A 17582-nucleotide genomic window follows, 5' to 3' on the forward strand; every position below is an offset into this window, starting at 1 on the left:
GTCATTGATCTAAGCTTGATTTCTAGTGAGCTCTCTTAGCATAGTCATAACTTTTGCAGCAAGGTCTTGTGGTTCAATACGTCCAAGTGAAATGCTCTGAACGTAATGGCAGTTGGTGTAGGATCAAATATCCATACAGAGTCTAAGATTTGGTCAATGGTATCAAGGGATGTCCAAGGGGTGACCATATGATGTATAAGGATTGTAAGGTATAGATGACACAATCCCAACAATGATTAGGCACACAACGGCCACATAAGTTTTCCCTTCAGTCTGTATTGTATCGAATATGGGACTAGTGTACGAGGCCCTCTCTTGTATGACATATGGTGGTGACAATAGGGTATCTCATGCGATGGTGGCAACAAATATGTTGTATGGCGGTGGCAGCACAATTCCTAATATGATTTGGTGACTTTCTCTTTTGGCCAATATAACCCGGGTAAGCGCACTTGGGTCAAAACCCCGACGCACCCAATCCATGTAAGCACCAAGTGTGGGTGCATCACGCAGCCCAGTACCCCCACCGAGAGATTTTTCACTGCCGCACCCCCATTGCACCGGTCGAGTAACCGGGTGGGATGCAGTGCTCAAGTGTGTGGCAAGTGCTTGGGTGCGGGGGTGCTCGTGGGGTGCTTCTCGGGTGCTCGCGAGGTGCTCCGAGGTAGATGACCGAAAAAGTAAGAAATTAAAATTAAAAAATTGTATTTTTTTTTTTTTGTTTTTTAGGCATGCTAACCCAATTGGGTGTGGGTCCCATGTGGTCTATTTAAAGGTTTAATAATACCAATAGACCTCACTTTCATTTCACCATTTCATTTCATTGTTTTGGAGCAGCAAGGAGCTAAGAGAGCAAAAGAGTTTGGAGGAGTTTGTGAGAGCTTAGTGGGTGATTTTGCAAGTGATTGCAAGATCAAGAGCAAGAGGAGCAAGAAAATTTCATTTGGCAAGTGTCTTCTCAAGTTCAAGGTAGGTTTTTTTTTATTTTACAACTTTTTTTTATTTTAGAAGTCAATTTATAATTTTTAAATTTAGTATTTAGTTTTACTTTCAAGTTTCAACTTAAATTTTTTAATGTTTCATTCTTGAATCTTGTTAATAGTTGATAGTTCTATGATTTTTATTATCTATATTAATTTTTTCATTGTTCTTAAAATAAAAATATGGCAATAAGGGATATGCTGAAACGTATTTAGTATTTAGTATTTAGCTTCCTTTTTTAATATTTTAAAATAGTAAATGCTAAAATTAAATAGTAAAGTTTTAAGTAGGCTGAAACTAGTTTGTATAACTTATTTTTACTCGGGCTGAAATATATCATGATCATTTTTATAATTTTATTTTCATTTTGTGAAATGCAGTTTTATAAATGGCATCTAGATCCGGCCAAAGTGCAGAACACATAGAAATTAATAAGCCAAGTGCATCTGATTATGAGCCTGAGCTCGAAGGAAGTGATCATGGGGCTGATGTAGATGGTCAATCTGAGGAAGAGCCTCCTTATGTTGCACCAGGGGTGCCTTCTATTGATTTACTTTCAAAGATTTTGACAAAGTATGCTATGGGTCCTTATGATCCAAAGTCCTCTCTAAAATAGTTTGCTACAAAAATTACACACCCTACACCTTCAGGTGGTGGCACACGTAAATGGAAGTGTAATATATGTGGTGCAGAATGGTTAGGCAGCATTACAAGAGTTAATTCACACCTTTTTCGAAGTGGCTATGGCATGAACGCATGCATATTCTTGTCAAATCCTGAGAATGTGAAATACGTAATTCAAATGAACCAACTATGGGGCATTCCTAATAATAGTGATGTTCTAGTGCCTAGATCTTTGTCTGCTAGGCAACAGGTAAAGAATATACAGCAGTTTCAAGGACAGCAAGATACATCTACTCGTATCTTGCATCAAAGAGCAGGGACTATGTCACCTACACCATCATTTTCCTCACCTACACACAGTTCAGCAAGGGATAGCGGTAGGGGAAAACGGAAAGCAACTACAAGTCGTAGTGGTAGTAACCCCATTGCTCATTTATTTAACATGCACACAAGGGACCGATTAGATGATGTTGTTGGTGATTTCTTCTTTGCCAGTGGCATCTCCACACATGTGGTTCAACCTCCCTATTTTGCGAGGATGATGTCCATGGCAGTGAACGAGGGAGAGCCACCATATGTGCCACCAGGTGACCACAAGTTGAGGACCACAGTGTTGGATAGAGCCTATGACAAGGTTGGGATCTTGATGGAGCAAATGAAAGAATGTTGGATGGATTCAGGCTGCAGCACTATCATGAATGTGTGGACAGACATTAGTCATAGTCCACTCATCAACATTATGGTTATATGCACCGAGGACCCATACTTTTTGAAGGCAGTTGATTGTTCAAGGCATCGTAAAGATGCTGATTTTCAATTTCATGTGCTTAGGGAAGCCATTGAGGAGGTTGGGCCACAAAATGCGGTCCAAGTTGTGACAAATGCAATACATATGTGCAAAGCTACAGGGAGGCTTATTGAGGCAGCCTATAGGCATATTTGGTGAACTCCATGTTGTGTGCATGCCATCAACAATGCACTCAAAGACATGGGGAAAATAGAGTGGATTAGAAAGGTGGTTAATGATGGGAGGGAGGTGTAGATGTTTATCTGCAATCACCATACATCACGTGCACTTTTCAAGAGCTTTGCAAAGAAGCAATTCCAAAAACCAGTTGAGTCCAGATACGCATCATATTATATTCTCTTGGAGAGTGATTGAGTTGCAAGAGCCATTGCAACTCATGATTATGACACAAGAATGGAATCAATGGCCTGAGTCGCGAACAGAGCAAGGGAAGAGGGTAAAGGAGACAGTGAAGAGTGATTAGTTTTGGAGTAACGCAAAATACACAATCTCCATCATTACTCCAGTGTTTCAGGTGATCAGATATGGAGATGCAAATTCACCTAGCCTTGGAGAGGTTTATGAGTGCATTGATTCCATGCTTGGGCAGATGAGGGTTGTTGTGCGTCAAAGAGACCCCACTCTAGCATTGAACCCAAAGCGGTACATACCTAGGCCTAGTAGAGTCACACCACTTCAAGATGATGAGGTGAAGAAAGGGCCTCAAGTTTTTGGTGCGGGAAAAAAAGGGCCTCAATATATATGACTGAAAATGCTAATTATGAAATGATACTTCAATATATTATATAACATTAACATACTTCAAGATGCCCTTCATATATATATCATTTCATAATTGAGGCCCTTTTTTTCCCGCACCAAAAACTTGTTCCAACGTCACCCCGCACCGAGGTAACACTGCTTTTGGCATTTAGATTGTAGGTTGTACAGCATCAATAATCTTTCCCTTGGCGTGAAGTTGGTTTGATACAAACAAAGATGTTAAACAATATGGGCAACAAAGATTCCATACAATAGAAATACAAGAGAGCAATATTATGCAACTGAGAATTGGATATAGAACATCAAATTCAAACAATGATGGCGCTTTAGATTAGCTACATTTGAAGCAAGCAAAACAAAGTAGAGTAGGTGAGGGACGAATCACACCGAAACTACGTAACCGAAAAGGGAAGATCTTTCACTTCTGAAATGGAAAACATAAAAGAACACCAATTGGAACTCGTTGTACAATAAAGTAATTCAAGTTCCATGAGAAAAACATCCTACTCATAAGTAGTGTGGGATAAGGTATATAAACAAAAGGAGGAGGAATAAAAAATATTTAGGAGCAAGGTGAAGATTTGGGGCTGACATTAGTATGTTGATCTAGATGAACCCCCATCTCAAATAGATAAAGATCTTATGTCACAAATATGTAAATGACAGTGGGCCAACTAGCATACTTAGGACTGCTTTACCCACTAAAGGATCATGCATATGGAACTTCATGCTGGACTACAGTAAAACAATCATGGAAACTTTAACTTGGAACCTAGGGAATGAGGAAAAAGCTTTGTTCTAGAAAGATTCTTCCGGGTGTTATGCAGCAATTGAGAGTATTATTAAACTTCGAGTATTCTGAAGGTATCTTAGAAGCTCAATGGGATAAGTGTTATTTAACTTTGAGTATTCTAAATGTATCTTAGAAGCTCAATGGGGTAACTATCTTAAGGTCTACAATGAAATATCGAAAGAGGGTACAATATTAATATCCCAGATGAAGAAAGGAAGAAGCTCATGAGTATCCTCACAAACAGGAAAATAACCTTTCAATCAAAAGAGGGAAAATTACTTTGAGATGGCTCAAAATCAAGAGAATATAATACTAAGGATGGGATGAGTATCTCATTAAAAAACAGCAGAGACCAAAAACTGATATCCCTCCAAATTTTGTGTTTCGACAATGCAGGAACGTTCTCCTGGATAACTTTGCAGAAAAAAATATATTGACTATGGATAGAGTTAAAATATTGGGCTATGAAGGCCTTAGCAGGTACCTCTTATGTGAGCAAAATGAAAAGATTGCAGATCACATCTTATTAACTTGCAGCTTCTCTAATCAGTGCTGGCAGTGGATATGTATGAAACTGGGATGGGTCTCAGCCCTTCCTAATTCTATTTTAAGTCTATTAAATCATGGCCCATCATCAAGACAACTTGTTTATGCAGTACAAATGGCTAATAGCACCTTCAATTGTCATATGAGAATATGGAAAGAAATTTTATGTAATGAGCCTTGCCAGCTCAGGCTAAATCTCACCTGAACAATAACTCTTTTCTTTGAAAGTTTTATATTTTCTTGTGTTTTGAGATATATGAATTTTGCAATTTTCAGAAAACATATATAACAATGCTTTGAAAAGTAAATGATTAAGATTCAAACTCTGAATATATTTGCTATAATTCAGATTTTGCAAATAATTCACAAATTGCATATGCACATACACAAAAACTTATTTAATTAATAGGACCTGGTATTTTGGTGAGGACGTTGGCTATGTGAGAGCAAGAACAACCTGCAGCAGTCACTATATGCTCATGCCAAATTGGAAAAACTGATCACAGCCTCTGATGAAATTGCTGCCAACAAAAACGATGAAATGCTGAAAGAATGCAGATGAGACACTGCTTCAGAGCAAAAGGCAGCTCTAGAAATTCTGATCACGGTATGTATTGACAGCTCAAAATGCAGTAATAGTAAACAGTAGTGTAGCCAACTTGATGACTGTATAAAATCCATGCTCAGAGGTAATTCTATACCAAAACCCTTACAAGAAAAATGCCTAAACAGTCCTCAGAAATTGCAGAATAGTTTTTGTCTTAGTTACTGATTCCGGATACGAATCCGATTCGGGCACGTGAATCGGATCCGTGGATTCGTGATTTTTTTTTTTTCCCGATTAGGATTCGTGGAGGATTCGTGAATATATATATATATATATATATATATATATATATATATATATATATATATATATATATATATATATATATATATATATATATTACTGATCTTGCCCAAGCCCCAACTAGTAACATATATATATATATATATATATATATATATATATATTTCTCTCATTTATTAGTATATATAATGCATAAAAAGGTCATTTTAGCACTAGAAAGCCAAAAAATATATTTAAAAAAGTCATATTAAATAATTTAGACTCACTTGAACCTGTTGATCCTTGAGGATTCATGCTGGATCCTTGAGGATTCGTGTCTGGATTCATGCAGATCCGAGCAGGATCCTTGTTTTACACAGTGGATTCGTCAGGATTCATGGCCCACGAATCCGGACGAATCCACTGTATAAAACAAGGATCCTGCCCGAATTTGCACGAATCCAGGCACGAATCCGGATCCGGATCGAACCCGAATCCGGATCCGGCCTCTAGGGCACGAATCCGGTAACTAAGGTTTTTGTTGGTTCCCAAAACCGCAGATTGGAAATCCACGAGCCTACCAGTTCTCCGATAGGATTCCACAATCTTTTCTAGCCAACAAACGAGAATCACTCTAATTCCCTTACACTTAAGGCTCCACTACACCTAGGCGGGTAGAGCTTCTCCTCGAACCTAATCACTTGGTTCAGAGCTTTTCTAAAGAGAATTTAAGCTTTGGAGAGTTCTTCAGTTGGCAAAGTCTTTGATTTTGATTAACATGGAGCTATGTGATAGTTTGAAATGAATGTTTTGTATAAAGTTTTAAATAATGGATTTGAGGTTTGTAAGAAGGAAGTTATAGATTTTCTGACTTCAAATATAAATCCAATACTTCAATGATAAAAGACCAATGTTATAGCTTATTTGGGCAACAGAGTCAACTATAATGAAGATTATAATGTACAACTTTATAATGTTCTATGCACATAAATTATAAACAGTTTAATAATCAACACGCGACGAATCAAATATATATATGTAATTCTAAACTAGTATAGATTGCACCTTAACTCCTAAGGTCGGGGAGATAGACTGGACACAGATTCGGAAACAATTAATATTTTCAATAAATTGATCAAGTCTAAAATGCCATAGATGATCTTGTCCACTTATCTGACATAAATTGTTTACAGAATTTAAAAGATGATTATAAAGGACGAATCAACTGCAATTTAATTCTCCATGCCATTTAGATAATATAAAACCAACATGCTTTTATAAATCATTGAAATATAATATATGAATTTATAATACAAAATCGTATTAAAACTCCTTATCCCCCTATACGTAATATATAATACTTCTTTGTAGAATGTTTTTTGAAATATGTCTTGTCTCTCTTCTTTTTTTTATTGCTTTATCTTCTTATTCTAAAGTAATCATCAATTATATTATTCCTCTTTTAAGACAAATCACATCGAATATGTCTTGTCTCTTCTTTTTTTTATTACTTTATCTTCTTATTCTAAAGTTATGACTTTTCAAATGAAAAGTCATTAGTTATATTATTCCTCTTTTAAGACAAATCGCACCTTTCGGTTATTGTCAATCTTTATTAATTTTTAATTATTACTTATTGTTATACGATGACTTAAATTATATTTGATGGCTGCTTTTCCCTTTATTTTATCGGGCTCTCACAAATCTGTTGTCGGCTAGGCATATTAGGTTCAATGATATCTTTAATGCTATCTTCGCCTTCTTTAAGCGCTATCGTGCCTCCATGCCAAACGTTTCTAAAATCGATGGAATAATTTCACATCAACAACTCATCATCACATGTATTGATCTTTTCACATTCATTTATCAGGCACCATCGTGAAGGTACTATAGCCATTGGAGACATCATGCATTTAACTAAAGTCCATTTATATTTTTGTTGTTGCGATGACTTTCAGACATCCAAATATCCCGTGATGACATCTCTCTATCTGCAACTTCTCCTCAAGATGTATTAGATAATGAAGGTGATTATTTCAAATGGTACCAAATCATCCTGGAATAATTAGCAAACATTGAAGCATTTGGTGCATCAGTTAATCCTATTCAACCATACTGTGTTTCTCCTAGCGCATATTACTTAGTCCCATGATGAATACTGGGGATCTACAGTGTTGTATACACTATTGATAGATGAAAGCATATATAGAATTTGCAATTGAATTTTCAATCTTCTAATGGTGTCGTCTTCCATAGTCTTCACAATTGTATCTGCAAGTTTGCTATCAAATTCCTCTAATACGACATCTACTCTTGTATCGGCCCTGGTCTTAGTAGGTTTGATAATTACCATTCTTCTAAATAGGCTCAGAATCTTTCACAAACAAGATTCCACCTTTTCTTTTCAATGTCTTTGTTTTCTTTACCATTTACTTTTATCACTGTTGATGTCTGACCATTGGGCCAGTACTGTCATTTGGACCTCCTATATGTTCATCGGGGCCTACTATACATATGTGATTTCCAAAATCATAACACTAACTTTGTCTTCTAATCCATTTCGGTACTACAGTTGTACAAAGATATCACCAATTCATGGTAGACTCATGCTACACACACATGTGCCAGGGTCCAAATCCCCGAATGGTGCACTATGTCTGTTGTGAGCAGTTGCAATGCGAAGTAGATTCTTATGACCTACAAACTTGCCTCTATATTTGCAGCCTCCCTTTAATTTTTTGATGTGGATAATCATTCCTATAGCTGAAACATGATTATGAGACTACTCATTTAAGTCCAGAATTTCATTATTGCATTTATTCTTCGAAACATTATGGTTGTTTTCTTCAACAAATAAAAATCCTAGTAAGCTTTCCATTGTTGATAACACCCTTGCAGCATCTACCTACTCCACCATAAAGTCCAAATGTATCAATCAATTCGGTTAAATATCTCTGCAACTTCAATTGAGTGTCCATAGTGTTTCATTCAACATGAACATGTTTGCATATAAATGCCATTTGACTTTTGACAACCTCTTTGAATATCAACTTCATTTCAATTAATGCTATAACCAGATATAAGATGATCAAGAGTTGCTCTTTTAGTTTATCATCCTCAACTTTGCATTCACTCTTCATTTCCAATAGATCAAATGGTTTCTTTAGGGTTTCACAAATTATCTCCACAAGAGCCCAATTGAATAGGCTTCCTCTTTTTCCTCACAAAGTTCCTTAAGCCTCTCTTCAATATATTGAACAACTTCAATAATTTTCTCTCTTATTTTCAGTTTGATACATTTCCAAAAATATTTTTAAAATGGAGGCAAAATAATTTGGACTCCATCAGTGACTCTTTCTAGAGACATATGCTCCTTATGTGCATAACGAGATTCCAACTATCTTTGGAGGTGTAGACCAAGAATCCATGCTTTACATGATACAAGGTGAAATTGGGCGGCCCAAGGCCCCCCAAAAATGAACACTACTTCTTTCCTCTATCAAACACATAGTTCTGATCATGTAATACTTTCAATCTCCTGAATACAATGCCACAATTCATATAAACATTACATATTGCTTCTATTTCATCAATGCATTCTTTGGTATCCAACTTTTGTTTAGCCTTCAAGAAATCATCAGGTGCTTCATGGTCTTTGTTGAATAGAGGATTCTTATGCATTTGATCAGCCATATTAGCATCTAGATTAAGCTCTTCTGCTTGGATGTCCCTTTGCACACAATCCTTTTCAGCCCCATACTCTGAATGCATATTCTTTCCACAATAAGAATTTGAAGATGATCCACATTTAAAAGATGTCACTTCACATATATCAAGGGGATGATCGGATAAGGAATCATCACAACTATCCCTCAATCTATCTTCCTCATCATGCTCGGCTGATTCCATCTCATTACACAACTCTTGCCCATATGACGAACTGAAAGACACCTCACCTTTTGAACGCATATTACGAGTTTTATCGGCTTCAAAATCATTAGGCCTGCTATATTAATCACAACGCTGATGGACTTGATTGCATGGACAATCCTCTTCAAACAATAGACTCAAGAACATAGATAACTTGGACATATCCTTTGCTTCCTCTTCAAATAATGGATTCAAGATAATAGAGAATTTAGGCATACCTTCATGAGAATTTTCATCCAAATCATCAGATGCTGCATCAACAAGACTAATATCTTCATTATCTCCTAAAACTTCCTCATGTTCATACACTGTATGCATTTCTCTATGATTCCTATGAATTACTATCTCCTTCATCCAGCACCTCCTAAGTGTGCATTGATCCATCAAGTTGCTCACCATGCTGAATTGAGAAAAAATTGGACTATTTCTTTCAACATGTTTCTGATATTCCTTATCTAGCAAGGCTGAAATCTCTTCCACACTGAGACATTCCTCTTAAAATTTACATTTGCTAACATTTGTTGTCGTACAAGTTTCATCATGGATGGATTCTTCCTCAGATTGTCCATAAATTTCTTCTCCATTCAACTTTGAAAGATCATTATGTTCTTCTAGCACTTTGGTATAACTTTCTTTATCGCCATTACCTTCCTCCAATATCTAAAAAAGAAGCTTCAAATCGGGATCACTTGGTAAGACTCCCAACTCAAAAACATTCTTTATAAATTCCACGTATGGGGGCATGATGTGCAATGGTATCTCATGATAAATGTTTGTCATCCTCATGTACAAATGCGTCGAAGACTCCTCTTCAAATCTCCCTAAATTGAAAAAGCCATCAAGTGGAGACATGTCAAGATCATCTTCCATGCTACAGCTTTGGGCTTCATCTGTTTCATAACAGACATTATCCTCCACACTAAGAGCATGAAATTCACATAGGAACCATTGTTCTGTTCAAATTATTTCCAAGATGAGATACATTGTGTAGGTGATGATTCATACACCTGTCTCGCATTGTCCCTCAATGTTCTGACAAACAATTTCATCACTTAATCCTCTGCACAAACCTCATAGTCCTCTATGAATGTATAAAACACATCCAAATGCTGAATTGCCAAGTCATCCCATTCTCCATGAAACTTTGGTACAAGTTTTGAAAGCTTTGGAGATAACCTACTAGGTTCATAATCAAAAATTTTGAAATCCAATGGCCTGATACCATCTAGAATAAAAGGTTTTCTTAGAAATGATCGATACATTTGAAAAAACTATCACCATCTCCTTCTGAATCTTCTCCCTCGGCAAAGCTACCAACTAAAATCCTTTTAAATAAAGTCGCCACCTCTTCCGACAAAAGTGTTGATTGTTGATATTTCGGGTTCTCGCTTCCAACAGAGTATGCTTCCAAACAAATTGATACAACTACTTTCTAATTCTAGTTTACGAAATCTGAAATTTGGGTAACTTCACAACACTTGTTGCGAGCAACTCTCCCCAATAAAGTCGCCAATCTGTTACTTCCCAAAACCGCAGATTGGAAATCCAAAAGCCTGACACTTCTCCGATAGGATTCCACAATCAATTTTGGCCAACGAACAAGAATCACTTTGATTCCCTTGCACTTTAGGCTCCGCTACACCTAGGCCGGTAGACCTTCTCCTCAAACCCGATCACTTGGTTTAGAGCTTTTGTAAAGCGAATTTAAGCTTTGGAGAATTCTTCGATTGGCAAAGTCTTGGAACTCGAATAATATGGACCTATGTGATAGTTTGAAATGAATGATTTGTATAAGGTTTTTAATAATAGGTTTGAGGTTTGTAACAAGTTATAGATTTTCTAACTTCAAATATAAATCCAATACTTCAATAATAAAAGACCAATGCTTTAGCTTATTAGCAATAGAGTCAACTACAATGAAGATTATAACGTACAACTTTATAATGTTCTATGCACATAAACTATAAACAGTTTAATGATCAAGACGCGGTAGATCAAATATATATATACAATTCTAAACTAGTCCAAATTGCACTTTAACTCCTAAGGTCGGGAAGACAAACTAGACACAAATTCGGAGACAATTAAATATTTAACAATATCTGTGATGATTGAGTCTAAAATGCCATTGATGACCTCATCAACTTATCTGACATAAATTGTTTACAAAATTTTAAAATGATTATAAAGGACGAATCAACTGCAATTTAATTTTAAATGCCATTTAAATAATAAAAAAGCAACATGCTTTTATAAATTATGGAAATATAATATATGGATTTAAATTACAAAATCATATTAAAACTCCTTATCCCTCCATACAAAATATATAATACTTCTTTGTAGAATGTTTTTCGAATATGTCTTGTCTCTCTTCTTTATTTCATTACTTATATCTTCTTATTCTAAAGTTATGACTTTTCAAATAAAATGTCATAAGTTATATTATTCCTCTTCTAAGACAAATTGCACCTCTCTGTTATTGTCAATCTTTATTAATTATTAATAGTTACTTCTTGTTATACCATGACTTAAATTATATTTGATGGTTGCTTTTCCTTTTATTTTATTGGGCTCTCACAAATTTATTGTCGGCTAGGCATATTCGACAGAAACATCATTTCATAATCACCATTTCAAGTTCTATATGCATTGTATACTGCACCCACCACCCCTATCAACCCACCCCCCACTGTCCCCCCAACGCCCCCACCACCCTATCCCGAAATAGAGACCCTTTGTCCCCCCTCCCCTCAAAAAATCGTCAAAGCATCCTGACCTTCCCCAACATCATTGTTAAACTATTATACTTATTATTTACCTTCGGTTTCCTTTTTTCTGGCTCTTCCTTGTTTACCTCTCTGTATTTTGTGTGTTTTTCAGCTATCTATCATGATATATATATATATATATATGGACACACACACACACACACACACACACACACACACACACACACACACATATGTTAATTTATTCATTTTTGTTTTTATTTTTCTCTCTTGATTTCTTTGTTCTTCAAATTATTATTTTTCTTTCCTTTTCCTGCATATATCATCTAAATTCCCTTATTTTCTTTTGTTTTTTTGTACTTATATTGTCGTGCATGTAGGTATTATATATATATATATATATCTTTTTGTTTTGATTTACTACTTGGCTCATTTCATTGATGATCTCTTATATTCCTTAAGTTGTAGGCTGATTTTGTCTTACTATTGTTGCTTATATATCCCTATGTACAATTACAACGTAGAAGCAACAAGAACTTATAGTATTTGCTCATGTTTATTTGGTCCATCTACTTCCATTATTTCCCACTCAGTCAATGTCATCTCTCATTTTTAATCACACATGCAGATCCAAAGGATACAATTATTTATTGATTCTCCTTTTGTTTCTTAGTTTGTATGCTTTGAATTCGTAGTTTCATTCAGCGATTCTGAGTGCTACCCTCTGTGGACATGGAGTCTAATCTGAATATAGTCCTTGCTCGGGAGTGTAGAACCATGGCAATTAAAGGCCGTATTGAAAAACTTAAGAAATGCTGAGAGGGGGAGGGGCTGAATCAATATTTCAAAAATTTAAAAGTAAATGCAACTAAATGAACACAAAGGAAAAAAAGACAGAGAGATTTATCGCATAGAAACCTTTTTGGGTAAAAACCCACAATATCACTAATCACTGCAAATGTGGGCTCCAACCCAGTACATCCAAGGCTCTGACCTTCTCAACAAAAAGAAAACTTCAACCTGATCAGACTGAGGCAATTACCTCTAAAGGCCAAACCATCCAGCTAACTAATGAAGCAATAGTATTACAACTAGTGTAAATCTTGTTTTATCACAAAGTGGTAAAACATTATAGAAAGAATACAGATGCAGCAACACAACCTTTCTCACATAAATGAGTTCACAAGTGCAGCTGATGAACTTCCTATATCAGACCTCACCACACAAATCGTGTGTTTTTCACACCGTTGCAGTAGACCTCCTTCCCCCTTGAAAATATACCTATCCGCCCAAGTGCGTTATCCCTTGTTTACACCCTACATTTAACTCACCCAAGCAACCGACGTCACTTCATAATGAATCCCCAAAAATATCTAATCTTTGGTCCACAAAAAACTTGTACTCATCCTGCACACCCCTGTCCACATTCTCTTGTCACTTAAAAAAAAATGATGCTCTGCACTTCAAAAATCTCCTAAGACTGCTCTTCCAGGTGCCTTCATCCCATTTGCTCTTCAAACAGTTACATTCTTCAGTCATTATTATCATTGATTATCAGTAACGAGTTTAGGACAGAAGAACTCTCATCATGCGACCAATGTCCAATTGCTAGCATTCATTTTTGAGAATAATCGATGCTTCTCCGAATAGCTTCACCTAATGTGCAAACATTTTATCTATTCTCAGCAACTAAGAATGTAACGCTGTGTATCCAAATAATTATCACTTTCAGCGTGTAGTATGTAGAGGCCCGAACACGACAAATAGAAACACATGGCAAACATGCCAATTTGAAGAAACAAACTGCCAAGCAACCCAAGCATCCGTGGAACCATTTCCCATGGACTAAGCTTTCTCCCGTGGACAAAACATGTCCTCGTAGAAAACCTCATACTCCCTCAGACAACACACTTCCCCATGGACATCATTCTTCTGTGGAGACACAATTGGACGACTATTTTCCTGTGGACTACCATTCTCACTTGGAGACACAAGCGGACAACCATTTTCCTGTGTACTACCATTCTCCCTTGGAGACGCAAGCAAACGACCATTTTCCCGTAGACTACCATTCTCCCATGGAGCCATAGGCATACGAACATTTCCTTGTGGACTATCATTCTCCTGTGGAGACACAAGTAGACAGCCATTTTCTCATGGAGACACAGGCGAACGACCATTATTTTGTGGACTACCATTCTCCCGCGGAGACACAAGTGGACGACCATTTTCCTGTGGACTACCATTCTCTTGTGGAAACACAAGCAGATGACCATTTTCCCTGGGAGACAAGTTCCTTGGCCAAGAAGAAAATTAAAAATACTAACACGTATCAAGCCTGAAAGGTGAGGCAGAATCCTCAATGAACAAGATGCCTTAGCAAACCTGGTGGTAAGGACCATCATGGGTGAGGAGACAATAGATTACAACATCTGTTTCCAAGTAAATTGTGCTATTAGTGCTATATTTACATCCCTTCTTCTGATCACATAGATGGCAAAACAAACGCCATTCACCTCTGTAGAAGTGTCTTTTGTGGTGAATTATTGGTAAGACTAGAGGTGTTGTGCGGATTGTTGATGGGAACTCCATGATCCCATACCTTGAGGAAGTGGGTGTCAACATTCTGGGTGTGGAATTGGTGAAAACGCCTCTGATAATTGTCAAGAATCCTCAGCTCTTCAAAGCTAGAAGTAAGAAATCCCCTTGAGTGCTAGTTTTTAGATGAAATGGTTTCAACTTAAACCATCTTCTGGGGACACTGGAAGAAGTATATGTATCCACTCAGGTACGGGGCTCCTACAGATTCCCCAAACATTAATATTGAAAGAATCCAATATCTCCCTCCCATTACCGTGAAGCCTGCTAGAAGATACAACACAGGTGTTACATATGACAATGTAAAAGGAAATGATGGAGCGGGATCATCAAAACTCTGGAAACTCTTATGTGGATGCAAGCTTACTCGAGGAATAGTATTGCTTGTTTGGATGGTGTCTAGAAATGTTGTTAAGATAGGCCCATTTTGTTCTTCTTGAATACGCTCAGCTTACACTCTCCATTTTTTGCATTATAGTTGTGGACATCCTGTTTATATTAACTAATAGTCCCCTTATAATGGAGTGGTGGATGCTTATTTCATAAACAGTTTGGCTGATTCTGGTACCCTGTTGGCTGCTATTACAGTAAAGATCCTATAACATAGCTTAGTATTATTAAGTAAACAAATTTAGACTGATTACAAGTTCAGGGTATTATTTCGGTTCTCACTGTTTAGTTTTTTTTCCTAAATTATATCTACCCTAGCTCTCAACTAAGGATACTACATTAGGTATTGAAAATTGGCCATATCATTCCATTGGCCTGTAATTCTTATATAGGTCAGATGTATTACTGGTATAGGAATTATATAGGCATGGAATGGATGCAGCTTTCTAACTCTTAATTTAGCACCCTTAGCATCTTCTTGAGAAGCCGAGTACTTAGCTATTGTTGAATTTGGGGGAATCTCGGACTGGTTGTTCCTTCTTATTCTGTTTGTAGATGGGCTTTTATATCCAGTTTTCTACATAAATGGGATAAGATGTTGAATGCAGTAAAAAGGGGTGGTTGATTCATCTATTTGTCAGTGTAGAATGTGACATGGTTCCTTCCGCAAGGGATCAGTAAAGCAAATTTATCATATGATAACTGTGATTAGCATCCGTTAACTTGAAGTGCACTTATGGCAAGAGTTTTGTACAGTAAATATGGGAATAAATTGATCAGTACGATGAAAAGAATTTATGGTGGGGATTGTCTGAGTGTCTGATAATCTTTATCTTTCTAGTTAAGTGGATGTGCATTATATATAGAAAAATGTACATGAATACATTTGCATTTTCTGTTAGATATAAAGTTCACTTGTTACTAGCCTTTTGTGCACAAGTCTATTTTGCATGCAGCTAGATCAAAAGATGAAAGGCTTACACCAGGCTTCTGGTGTATTTCTACATCTTGCTTACATGGTTTTCCAGATTAAAAAGTCGAGATTAATAGCTGCATTAATTTTAGATTGTAAAGTATAGAATAAGCATTAAAACAGATTATACAGTATAGTATACTGAAGCATTAAAAAGATATTTAGCTATTCTTTTAAATTAGTATATGATATTTGTGCTATCAGAGTATCAAGCTTTGGGGAAGAATTCCTGCGTCTTATGAAGGATATGGGAGTGCCTGACAGAAGGGTGACCTGTCAGAATGCAAGTGACCGATTCAGAAATAGAATGTACACCATATCTATGTACTCATAAAGCAAACCAATGTAAAGGGGAAAATCCCACGTATTCAGCTTTGTATAGCAGAGTTTGTAAGAGGACAGAGAATTCCGCATTCCTCTCTATTTATGGGATTATTTGTAAAAGAATGTCGCTAAGATTATTTAATTTTATCTTTTGAGGCTAGAGCAGAGGTTTTCTCCATCCAGCTCTTTCCTCACGGTGCCCGTAGTGAGCTGGGTCGTAAATAGGTTTTTAATCTCAAATAAATAATTCGGCCATTAGCTTATTGCCCATCAAAAAAATTATATGTATATGTGTGTGTGTGTATGTATTCCATCCAAATTGTTTGCCAATCTGTCAAATAACTAAGATACAGGAAAGATAAAAGGAGTGCACAAAATTGTGGCAAAATAGTGGTGTGTTGTTACACTCACGAGACTTATTTCAAGTTTTTCAACTACACAAAAACTAAATATGATAACCTATCAATAAAGCAATTGTTTATTGTAGACAACACTCAAGTTCTACACTTCACTGATCACGAAAGTATGAAACATAATTTCTCAATTGCTGACCAAACATTATGACAGCTCAAAAATTTATACCAAATTTTTTGATAGCTTAGAATTTATTAATCCATACACCCAAATTCACTGGATAATTGATTTTAACTCAGTATTCAATTTCGAACTCAAAATGTAAACATATATATTTTAGAGAAATGCTCAAAATCTACAATTTCCTTAATACAAAGTTACATGAAGTCTAACATCACTTATTGAGGAAACAGTCAACATACTCAAGTTTCTTGAAGACAAAGTGTCTGGCAACACCAATGGTGGAAGAGCTTCAACCTGCACATAAATTTTCATTCTGTGAACATCACTGATGACCCGTCACCTTGAGTTTCCCTATAATAACACTAAGCATACAAACAAACACAATAATTGATGATACTATCTACTTATAGCAATTTTGAGTGCATTTTGCATAAATCTATGATTTGTTGTGTTTAAATCTCACTGATTTCCTTTTGAAGAGTTATTCAAATATACCCCCTTGCTAGTTCTATCCTCATCTTACCAACTGTCCTATTGACTAACATCACACTCCTCGACACCAATATAGGACAATTCCTTTTTTTTGGTTTCTCCGGAACTCATATGCTCATTCAGTCCATGGCCCCCAAACATCGTAAAAAATAAATATGACCTACGTATAAAGGTCAGAGAACCTCTTAACCAATATATAATATATATATTATATATGAGTTTTTAACATAGGAGTATCCAGGTCCACAAGCAATCTCATAGAA

General features: G+C 36.3%; 1 protein-coding gene across 3 annotated transcripts in view; it reads right to left on the reverse strand.

The window, feature by feature from the left end:
- Positions 1-17582, reverse strand: part of CHR18 (chromatin remodeling factor18) — a 311394-nt gene that overhangs the window by 216198 nt on the left and 77614 nt on the right. For all 3 annotated transcript variants that reach the window (XM_089787935.1, XM_089787937.1, XM_089787936.1), the window contains exon 8: positions 17067-17121. In XM_089787935.1, coding sequence (XP_089644061.1) covers positions 17067-17121 — 55 coding nt within the window. The remainder of the gene's footprint in view (positions 1-17066; positions 17122-17582) is intronic.

The sequence above is a fragment of the Cupressus sempervirens genome, chromosome 6 (assembly GCF_028749045.1).
Source record: "Cupressus sempervirens isolate cs-2001-9-10 chromosome 6, ASM2874904v1, whole genome shotgun sequence".
Taxonomy (NCBI): domain Eukaryota; kingdom Viridiplantae; phylum Streptophyta; class Pinopsida; order Cupressales; family Cupressaceae; genus Cupressus; species Cupressus sempervirens.